We start from the raw sequence: 12,043 nt of genomic DNA, 5'->3' as shown, positions 1-12,043 counted from the left end.
ATTTTATGTTTTACTTTCAGAATTTGAAATAATTATTTATTAGACCTTGACACTTTAGTCCCGTTAAAACGAAAAACACTGCTTACAAGTAGACATCACAGCCATAAAGGAAATAACAAAAACAATTAGTAATCTCCCCCATGTTCTTTTCATAAAGATTTCAAAATAAATCTAAGGTTATACATAGGATGTGGGTTTTCTCTGGGAGTAGTATTACAGAAGGCTGTGGTATTAGCAGGGTCATGACTCAAGGCAGGTTACTCAGTCTCAGATGCAAGTGGAGAGCTTACATTTTACAAGTAATTTGTTACAGCTGCAGATGAAAAACTCAGCCAAAGAGGAGGCTGCAGCTCATCAAGACAGGCACGCGCTGCTCTCTCTGGTGAAAGCCAAACTCCTCTACAAAACACTTTGAGAAGCCATCTCTTTACCTATTTTAAAGATTGAATAACACATTAATGGCTGTATTATGAAACCAGGCTCAACGGTCAGAGAGGCCACAATGTTGCCTACAGCGTGGTTGGAATTCTTCAGCTCTATTTTGTCGTTTTAGACTCAACTGCTAAAGTCAAAGGTCTCATGAACTGTGACTGCACACGGAATGACTGTAAGGCAGTTGGCAGGCAGCACCCTGATTAATGGACGGAGTAATACTGAAACATTAAGACTAACCACTAAACTTTAATAAGTGATTACTGATTTATAACTCAGCCTCACGAAGAATTTAATCAGAACAGTAACTGTGGTAAGTGGTAGCCTCTCCATGACTTCGTGTGACTCATTTGAAACATCTAAAAACAAATCACACTGATCTGTACAACTGATGAATCCTCAAAACAGTTTCCTGTAACTTAAAGTCATAGACACGAAGTTTGAATAGTCTTCTTAGTAACCTGAAGAAAATGAAAATACATTTAGATAACTATAAAATAAAGACATACATTCTGAAATACACATAGAATAATGTTCTGAAAAGTATAGAAGGAAGAAATTAGATTCATTTTTCCTAGCATTTTTTTAGAGACCTACAAAGAGAAACGCACAAGAGATATTTCTGACAAACGTACAAATGAAGAGATCAGGTTTCACACACAAAAAGGTGGGGAATGTTTCTTATAAGTTGTAGTTTAATTGGCAATGAATTAATTTTGTTACAGATATTTAAAACTCTACTTAATTCTGAGTTCTTAAAAAGTAGGAAACCAGCCAGGTGGTGATGGCGCATGCCTTTAATCCCAGCACTCGGGAGGCAGAGCAGGTGTGAGTTCGAGGCCAGCCTGGTCTACAAGAGTTAGTTCCAGGACAGGCTCCAAAGCTACAGAGAAACCCTGTCTCAAAAAACTAAAAAAAAAACCAAAAAACAAAAACAAACAAACAAACAAAAAAGGATGAAACCATATGATTTCTGGAATAGTCTTAGATTTAAAGACAGTTTGAGAAGACAGTTCATACACCAGAAGTCTCTTACATTCATTAGCTATGTTGGTTAAGATTCATGAGCCCGTGTGACAGTAACTATGAATTAAATACACGGTGTACTCAGATCTCCTTCCTGTTGTTTCTAGGCCTGCCTTTTCTACTGTTGCCAGTCTACCGAACATTATGTGTTTCATGGCTTTGAGCTATACTAACAAGTGTCTGCAGAATGTGCGCACTGGAATCTGTCTGCAGCAAGAGGGCCCTGAATCATATAATAACCCTAATAACTAGATGCAAGCGAGAGGAAGTGCCTACACCCAGATCTCTGTGTTGTGATACGGTTACAGACTACCTGTTTCCAAATTTAAAAATGCTTGAAGTAAAAATGTCCTGAAAGATAAAGATCTTTTATTGTTTAATTAAGTTGTTCAAAATAAAAACAATAAATAAATATACTTCGAGAGTCAGATGGAATCTTAGCAGCTAGTTTAGGAGGCTGTAAAGTATAAATCAATCACAAAGTTTTATGGAGAATTCCACGGTTCAGTAACTTCACACAACTAAAAGCATTAGTATTTTAAAGGTGATAGTAAAGACCTTATCACTTCCTTTCCATCTCTGTCAAAGTGCAGGCTGCTTTGGGCACACTGATTTAAACCTAGATCCCACATTCACTGTCAGAACAGAATTCTGAGTGGGCGTCTCTAAGCCATCAGTAGTTGGGGTATTGCCCATCTGAGGCATCCCTAGAGGTTATCTGCTGGGCAAACCAGCACAAGTGGGTAAACGCTGCAAAGTACCAGGAAGAGGACCCATGCTGGATCTGTGCCACCTGTAACAAAGCCATGCCCACTCAAGGGCTTACTTAGCACAGAGTCTCTAACATGTTTTTTTATAAACCAACATGTTTATTTTTTAATAACCAAAATATAATTCAGTTCCAGGGTTAAGTATCACATGGATTTAATCCTCATCTATTTTCCTCAACATAACTGAGCGAAAATGAACTTTCCTATGCTTTGTCCCACTACTTGAAAATTAGGGACAGTCCTGTGGAGCCACGTAGAGCAGAGGTCAGGCGACACCTGGGTCAACAAAGCAGTGCAGACTCCACTAACAGGAGAAACGTTGGTTTCTGACCATTCCCACCGACATAAGACAGCACACACTTACAAGCACTATTCTGAATGAGGTTTAGTTCAAGCCTTTTATTAAATGTTATCTGACTGATCCCTCAAATACTTGAAAACCTTTTAATGACTTTCCGAATTACTCAGAGAAAAACCAAAACTTTTAGGTCTATTTCTTTCTCAGATTTCCTCCTTTCCCCCATTCTCCTCCACCTGAGACTGTTCACACAAGCTCCTGACTCTGGACAGTTAATTCTTTGCTCAAATCTGCCTGTCTTGGGTCCTCTGGAAGAGCAGCAAGTGCTCTCAAGCCCTCTGTGCCTCGGGTCCTCTCCAATGAGCCTCACCTGGTCACATTAGCGGAGGACCAAGCGTCATAGTCTCAATCCTCTGTTTTCACTGAGGCAGACATCATCTTCTAAACTGCCTCAAAAGTAATAGAATGTACAAAAACCTAAGTAGAAAACAGTATGCAGAGGGTCCAGAAACCTGCAGGAGCACAAAAGCCCCAGAACAGGACACGCTTGAGCACACTGGGCGCAGTGCTGAACGCAGGAGAGGGCGTGAGGATGGAAACAGGAGTCTCGGGGATAACCACGCAGAGGAGTTCTGATGTGATTGCTCGGTTTGTTTTAGGAAAGCACCTCTGGTAACTACTGGACAGAGACCTGCAGTGGAGGCTGGAAAACGGAAAATGGATGGAAGAATTCCAAATGCTTCAGACACAACAGCCAGGAGATGGACAAAGGATGGGCAAACAGAAACGCTAGGACAGATTCAAAATGAGGGTTTTCAGTTTTCTTTGCAGGCAAACGTTGGCAGGTGTTAGCTACTAAAGCTGAAAACTTGAACACCTTACACAGGTACCTCTGGCCCACATTGCAGAAGGTAGGAAAGAAGGACCTGAAGCTATTCCAGGCTGAAAATGTGCTAACAAACGGTCCAGTCATCAAGACTCAAGATACAAAGACACAGAAGACTTGGGGCACAACAGGAAAACATCTGATTTCACAGAAGTCAAAATATGTTGATGGATTGACGAGTGGATAAAGAAAATGTCCGTGCACACAACGGGAGGCTACTCAGCCTTTAAACGGCTGGGGCTGCGCTAGCTCTGACTGTGCAGCCTGCAATCTCAGCAGTCAGAGAGCAGAAGCAAGCGGATCATGGGGTGGAGAACAGCCTGGGCCATATAAACTTCTAGTCTGGGCAGCACAGTAAGATTCTGCCTCGAATACCAAATATAAATAAATAATGACAAAAAGAAATGCTATCATCTGTGACATGGATAAACACATGTGCTCACTTATACTGGAAACCGGGAAAGCAGACCTTATAGCAAAGTAACAATATAACGATTAGCACGGGCTCGGCACAGCAAGTTAGAGAAAAGTTTAAGAATATTCCATACATCTTCATTTCATTTCTCATAAAATGATGTAATATGTAGATTTCACTTTGAAAAACATGCAGAATATGAGGCTCTTCATTTTAGTAAGTATTTGAACACAAACAAGAATTGATTTGGGGGCTGGGAAATGAATCAGTGGGTAAGAAAGTTTGCTCTGCATGATCAAGACCTCTGTTTAAATCTCCAGTGTCCACTGAAAAAAGCACATGTCTGTGACCCCAGCATTGAGGGGCAGACACGAGCACATCCTAGGAGCTCACTGGCCTGTCAATCTACCAAAACAGCGAGTCTCTGGCTCAGTGTGACACCCCACGTTCAGTTCTGGCTTCTACGTGTGTACATGAGTGCACACTCACACATGCACAACACGCAGGCTGTGAAGTCACAGGCATATGCCACCAAACCTAGCTAAAAGTCATGATTTAAATCTTGCTATTTTGTGATTGGATGTTTAGAAAGATGGTGCAGTGGTTTGAACAAGAATGGCACCCACAGGCCCCTATGTTTGGTACCCAGCTGGTGGAACTGTCTGGGGAAAATCAAGAGGTGTGGCCCTGTTGAGACAGGTGTGACATTATTGGAGGTACATCATTGGGGTAGGCTTTGAGGTTTTAAAAGTACCTGCCAGGATCTCTTGAGTCTAAATCTCTGTCCTCCTCCCCTCCCTCCCTCCCTCCCTGACACCACCTGCTGTCTACGGACCAGAATGGAAACTCTGGGCTACTACTCTGGCACCATGTCTACCTGCTTCCCACCACAGTAGCCACTGACCAACCCTGCCCCCATTAAATGTTTTCTTTTATAAGAGTTGCTTTGGTCATGGTGTCTCTTCACAACAATAGAACAATAACTTGGAAAAGTCAATATAGAATTGTGTATAATAGCATGATTTAAGTAACCAAAGCTAGGCATGGTACCTCACACCTATGATCACAGCACTCTGGATGCACAGACATGAGTTCTTATGGGAGTTCTAGACCAATCAGTTCTACACAGTGAGTTCCAGGACAACCTGAGCTACATATCGAGAGCTCTCAGAAAACTAAACTAATACTGTGCTGGCCAGTCTACGTCAACTCCACACAAGGTAGAAGGTAGAGTCACCTGGGAAGAAGGAACCACAATAGAGAAAACGCACCCCCTTCCAACACACACTCACACACACCAGTTTCGCCTGTGGGCAAGCCTGTGGTGGATTTTCTTGATTAATGACTGTAGGTGTGCCACCCCTGTGGTGGTGGTCCTGGGTGCTGTAAGAAAGGGTGAACAAGCCACAGAGAGTAACTCAGTAAGCAATGTTCCTTAATGGCTTCTGCTTTCGTTTCTGCCTTGAGTGTTCTGACCCTGACTTCTCTAGAAAATGAACGAAAAGCTGTAAGATGAAATAAACTCTTTCCTCCCAGGTTGCTTTGGAACTCAGTGTGTTACCACAGCAACAGAAACCATAACTAAGACACCAAACAAACAAACAAACAACTCCTGTAATACTCTGTTCATATAGGACCCTCACTACTTTATCATATTTTGTAGTAAAAGCGTAGAACATGGGGCCAGGAGCTGGCTCAGCAGTGAGGAACATTGTTTACTCTGTAGAGGACCCAGGTCCAGTTCTCAGCACCACATGGTAGTTTAAGTCATTTGTAGCTCTAATTCTAGGGTATCCAATACCCTCTTTCTGACTCCACAGGGATGGTCTCCACATGGTACAGAGATATATAAGCAGGCAAAATACTCATAAACATAAAACAAACACAACAGAAACAGAACTAAGGAAGGAAAAGCAGGATATTTAAAACGACGTTGTGGGTGGAAGGTGGGGCAGGACTTCAGCATGGTGCCCCATCCTGACACCAAACTTGCAATCTCCTGCTTTAGCCTGGCAGGGGATTAGAATAATAGTCGTCACCACGTCCTCGCAGGTGATCAGAATAATGGTTGTCACCACATCTGGCCCACGTTTACTTTTTTAAAAATCTAAATTTTCTTTTTAAAATAGAAGTGATAGTGCAGACAGATAATGATGTCGTTCAAAATGGACTTAGAGTTCTCTTAGATTTCAGATAAAAAAAGCTTTTGTGCATCAAAAGACTATCAACACCTTTGGTGCTGGGATAATCTCTTTGTATATTATGTGAAGATCCATCTCTGTTTACCTCACCTGCCAAAGGCACCTTCTGATTGGGTTAATAAAGAGCTGAGTGGCCAATAATTAGACAGAAGAGAATAGGCGGGACTTCCAGGGAGAGACAGGAACTCTGGGAAAGAATCTGAGATGGGAAATTCGCCAGCCAGATGCAGAGGAAGTTGGATGTATGGTACTGAGGAGAGGTAATGGGCCACATGACAAAATGTAGATTAACATAAACAGGTTAATTTAAGCTGTAAAATAAGCCTACGCTAAGGCCAAGCTTTTATAATTAATAAAAAGTCTCCATGTCATTATTCAGGAGCTGACAGTCCAAACAATCCCCTGCTACACCTTGGTGCTGGAGAGACAGCTCAGCAGTTAAGAACAAGCATTGCTCTGGCAAAGGACTCAAATTCTGTTCCCAGCAGCCACATGGTCGCTAGCAACCATCCATAAGGACCTGACGCCCTCTTGTGGCGTCTGTGTGCATTACATGCACATGGTGCAGACATACATGTAGGCTACAGATACATAAAATAAAAAATAAATCATGAAAAGAAAAGTACCCTGCAGAAGGAAACATTTATAAACCACACCACTGGACATGCTTGCTACTGAGAATGCACAAGTAACTCCCACAACTAATCACCAACAAGATAAACAGATCCTAATGGATGAGAGTGTGAACGGACTTTTCCCCAAAGAAGATAAATAAATGCTAAGTATCATGTAAAGGGATGCCTGGCACTGGCACCACTGCCCCTGGGAAATCACCAGTGTGCCACCTAACACACCAGGACGGCAGGCTTCCACTCTCCTGAAAATGTTCTGGAGGCGGATGGTGTTGGTGGTCATACAACAGCATAAATATTCTTAATGTCACAGAATTGTACATTTTGAAAGTTTTATGCTATGTATAAGTAAAAACGCACCTGCGGGCTGAGATTTCTCAGTGGGTGGAGCACTTCCCTGAGCGGAAAGACCAGAGTTCAGACCTCAGCACCCACGTGAGTGGCAGCTGCATGTAAGGCCAAGCAGGCAGAGACTCAGGGGGGACAAGGGGCCTGGAGCAGCTCACTAGCAAGATCAGCCTAAGTTAGTAAAGTAGAGAGCAACGGAGGAAAACATTCAACTTCACCCTCTGGCCTCCAGATGAACTCCCCGCCCCCCCCCCCCCCAGAAGTCCTCTGAGACGGATGAAGTATTGAAAACAGAACCGCAGTCACCGGAAGGCAGATATACACACACGGTGGTTCTGGTGCGGGTGGGAGCGGCCACAGCGTACCTGGATTTCAAGCTCGGCGATCTGCTGCCTCAGTTCAGCCACAGCGGCTATGCTGTCAGCTTCCCGGAGCCTCACAGCCATGACTTCCTCCTTGTTCTACAGCACCAAGAAAACAGAGATAACCTGGCTGAGTCTGGAACTGAGATTTTTTTCTGACTATACAAACTATTAAGGGCATAAACTGATATTCGTAGGATGTGGCAGGGTCTGAGTCGGTATATGCAATGCAGCAGTCAGGCATAAACATCCCCGTCCCAGGGGACAACTTGTAAGAGGCCACCTACCGGTTCAAGTCAAATGTTGCCTTCAAGTGAACCTGCGTGAAATTTATGAAAATCTTTCGAGATTCAAAGTGTTGGGGACTGAAATGGGGGATTATAGGCTTGTGCTATTTTAAGTGAGAATATTCAAACTCATTTATAGAGTAAAAATGTTGGTAATACAGATACTATTCAGATACTTATATATGAAAAATAAAATGAGCTTTAAAGGTTACTCACCAACAAATCATAAGCTTTAATCATATAAAACATAATGAAAATGAATCTAATTTATGTAATAAGGGACTTGCTTCTCAGAGAAGTTATAGTTGTTACTGAATTGTACTCTAAGCGGGAAGTGTGGCAGGCTCTAGGCGCCAGAGTAACAATAAGTGCACTAATATTAATCACCAGGATCTGCGAAGGCAGTGAAGACGGCTGAGTTAGTGCAAGGGGCACATCAGAGTGAGGGTCCTGGGCACACTTCTAGGGTACTGCGGGAAATCCTGTGCCACCCTGCCCAGTCCTCCACTGCTCCGAGTCTTTACCCATTACTGAGACAAACTCAAAGCAAGTATCTTCATGGCCAAATTCCACAAATACTTCCAAAGAACATTCTATTTTGCTAACAGGTGCCACGATAATATTAAATTCAGAAATACTATTATCAAAATGTCTAAAGAAAGCTGGCACTGCTGTAGGAAAGATTACACTAGTTCTCTATTGAAGACAAATCACAAGGGCAGTGTGGCATCAAAACGTCCATCAGCCATCAGGGTGACAAGGCACGGTACAACGCACTGCGCCACCACTGCTTGTGCAGCCTTTGATACAACTTTATGGTTAAATTAGTCCAGTTGTACCTTTTTAAAGGGTCAGTTCTTGAGCTAACAATTGTCAGTATTGCCTACAGATTTCTTCAGTCTGAACTCTAACAACCATGAATATTTATCAGGATGTAATTTCATCTCTGGATCTCAGTGACACAGATAACCACTCCAGCTTCACTCCTGGTTTTTAATAACACCAGAACAAGTTGATGGAATTACAGCTTTGTGTGTGCCGCTGAAAGTCTCATTTCTCATAAAATAGTAAGCTGGGATGCACTGAGGGCACTGCGACTCTTAAAGGAGCTGTGCTGATGGATTAATAGTTCCTCTTAAAATGCTGCACCCTCTCCAGAAATCAGCTCTAAAGCTCGGACGACATGCATCTCTTCAGCTATTCTCGTATTTATGTATGTCTACCCACACTCCTCTGCCTGATGCCCCAGCCCTGACCCCCCATTAGCTAAAGCTGCTATAAGCCTTTTCATAAAAAATTCAATTTATTTCAAATACTTATAGTTCTTTTTGAACAAAAAGCTTCATATAAACAAAAACCAATTAACAGATGGAAATTGTATACATTTTTCTTAATCTACCTGTGCATACCCATTTCTGTTTCTGTTACCCAGAAAGCACTGCAACACTGACTGCCTGCTAACACGGCGAGAATCAAGTAGGGAGCATCAGACCCTCCACCACCTGCATTTTCAGGTAAGCCATCACAGCTGGGTTCTAAAGACACACTAGTCGATAGAGACACCAATGTAAGACATTAACTTAACCAAGTCTACGGTTAAAAATGAGGTTTCTTCTCTGCAATTCACCCTATGAACAAAATTAGTGAATCTTGTCTCTAAAAATTTAATCTTGGTGTGGTACATGCTTTGGATCCCAGCAATGGGAGGCAGAGCCAAAGGAATCAATGAGACTTTGAGGCCAGTTTAGTCCACATAGCAAGCTCCAGGCTAGCCAAGGCCATATATTGAGAGGCTGTCTCAAAAAGACAGTATATAATCGCGATAAATAAATCTATAAAAGGCAGCATTACACTGACACTTACCTTGCATTCAATCTCTGCCTGTCTGCGCTTTGCCTCACTTAACTGGGTAAGCAACCCTTTGTTCTTCGCAGAAAGAGAATGCACCTTCTCCTGCAAACTGGTGACCTCTTGCTCTGCTCTTCGAAGCTGGTTACTGTTGATCTGGTTCTAATGAGAAATATAAATAGACTCACTATAGGTAAAAGACTGGAAATTTCTAATTAATTTTTAACCTGTAAATCTTACACTTCAACAATCTTATAAAATGTTTTTTAAATGTTTATTAAAAATGGAAAAAGATATGAAACAAATCTTTAGTCAAGTGTGTAGCACATGTATCCATACTAGGGAGGCTGAGGAAGAAGCAGCAGTAAGAGTTTAAGGACAACCTGGGCTACTCTGTGAACCTGACAGCCCATACTAACAGCAAGACCCTGTCTCAAAAAAAAAAAAATCTTTAAAACAAAAACATTGAATTCTCCAAAAGAATATTAAAACTTCTTAATCAACATACCAGAAAGGCACAGTGGCATACATCTGCAATCTCAGTGTTTGGAAGGTAGAGGCAGGAGGACCTGGAGTTCTAGGCTACCTTTGTTCATGTAATACAGAGTTTGAGATTAGCCTGGACTACATGAGACCCTGCTTCTAAACACTAGAAATAAATACTTAAATAAACAAAAATATAACCTAAATATACCACTTATGCAAAAAATCTGTAAACTATGAGGACCTTCACAGACAACCGAGAGACAATTATTTCTGAAAGCCTGGGGAAAGATACGGGAGACAAGAGCATAAACTGAACTGTAAGCCCTCTCACTTCACCAATGAGTCAGGTGTTCTCTGATCTTGGGCAAGTTATTTAATCCTAACAAATCTCAGTATTCTGGAAAAACAGGCTTGCCTTCCGGCTGTGTCAGGAAAACTGTGAGGAGGGCACACGCACGGGGACTGAAGAAAGAAGTCTGCAGGCGCAGTGAATGCTCAGTTGGCACTGTCCTTTGATTCACTCTGCCTCGTTCTATGAAAAATAAAAAAAATAGTTCTATAAAATAAATACTTAAAATTATTAAAGATACAAAAAATGGAAAAAATAAGAAGAGCCGGGCATAGTGGTGCACGCCTTTAATCCCAGCACCTGGAAGGCAGATCTCGGTGAGTTTGAGGCCAGCCTGGTCTAAAAAGCAGGCTCCAGGACAGCCAGGGATACACAAAGAAACACTATCTTGAAAAATCAAAAAAGGACTAGTTCTGTAAGGCTGCTGAAATCCTGGCTAGTCAGTGCAGTAAGCACCTCGGTGGTACAGCACTGACTCTCTGGGTGTGAGCTCCAGTGTTATAACACATAAACAAAACACGCGGGTGTGAATACACAGCTCAAGGAGCACAGTTAATCCAAGGACGACAGAGGCAAACACACCCTCACCAAGACGCGTTAGAACAAGACTCAGCAGGCTGAAGAAACAGGCAAGTCAAGGAAAACAGAGTCCATATGAAGGGAAGATAACGAAGGCATTTTACCAGCCAACATATAAAAAAATTTTTTCAGTCTACAAGAGTTTACTCAATTAAGTGCTCATCTAAGAGCACAGGCACTTCAGGAGCCATGGGTTACAGTTCAGCCATGGCCAAGGCCAAGAACCAAACCACACATAACCAATTCCAAAAATGGCACAAGAAATGGCACCAAGAAAACCCGGTCACAAAGACACAAATCTCTCTCTCAAGGGGGTCAAACCCCAAATTCCTGAGGAACATACGTTTAACCAAGAAGCACAAGAAAGGCCTGAAGAAGACGCAGGCAAGCAATGCAAAGGCAATGAGTGTGTGCAGAAGCCATCAAGAGTCTGTCAACCCAAGGTGGCCCAGCCCAAGATGCTAAATGGCCCCGGTCACTTGCTTTCCTTGCTCACCCCAGGCTTGGGAACTGGATTAGAAGCTACCTGGCTAAGAGTCGTAGGCTCTGCCAGTCAAAGCTCAAGGATTAAACCAAGGTCCAGGCCTCAGCTCCAGTAGTGCCCAGGCCCTTGTGAAGGCCCCTACGAAAGGTTTCTGTCTGCAGCGTGAAGGCAGATGGGCTGGTGTCACACACCCACACACTAAGTTAGGTGATCAGGGCCCTATGCTGTTTTACAAATAAACTTGAGGCAAGATCTTTTTTTTTTTTTTAAAAAAAGAGCAAAGGCAAACTCAATGTAAAAAGTGAAAGTAAGTCAAGTACAGTGACGTGAGAACTATAATCCCAGCTATCTGGATGGATCCTGAGTACAGTGACATCAGAACCATAATCCCAGCTATCTGGATGGATCCTGAGTACAGTGACATCAGAACTATAATCCCAGCTATCTGGATGGATCCTGAGTACAGTGACATCAGAACTATAATCCCAGCTATCTGGATGGATCCTGAGTACAGTGACATCAGAACCATAATCCCAGCTATCTGGATGGATCCTGAGTACAGTGACATCAGAACCATAATCCCAGCTATCTGGATGGATCCTGAGTACAGTGACATCAGAACCATAATCCCAGCTATCTG

The 12,043-nt window shown here is 42.6% G+C and overlaps 1 protein-coding gene across 5 annotated transcripts in view; it reads right to left on the bottom strand.

The window, feature by feature from the left end:
- Evi5 (ecotropic viral integration site 5) overlaps positions 1-12,043 on the bottom strand; it is a 138,731-nt gene that overhangs the window by 40,154 nt on the left and 86,534 nt on the right. For all 5 annotated transcript variants that reach the window (XM_075944491.1, XM_075944489.1, XM_075944493.1 and 2 more), the window contains 2 exons: positions 9,521-9,667; positions 7,374-7,469 (listed from right to left, as the gene is read on the bottom strand). In XM_075944491.1, coding sequence (XP_075800606.1) covers positions 7,374-7,469; positions 9,521-9,667 — 243 coding nt within the window. The remainder of the gene's footprint in view (positions 1-7,373; positions 7,470-9,520; positions 9,668-12,043) is intronic.

The sequence above is a fragment of the Microtus pennsylvanicus genome, chromosome 12 (assembly GCF_037038515.1).
Source record: "Microtus pennsylvanicus isolate mMicPen1 chromosome 12, mMicPen1.hap1, whole genome shotgun sequence".
NCBI lineage: Eukaryota > Metazoa > Chordata > Mammalia > Rodentia > Cricetidae > Microtus > Microtus pennsylvanicus.
This window is presented reverse-complemented; position numbering and strand designations above follow the sequence as displayed.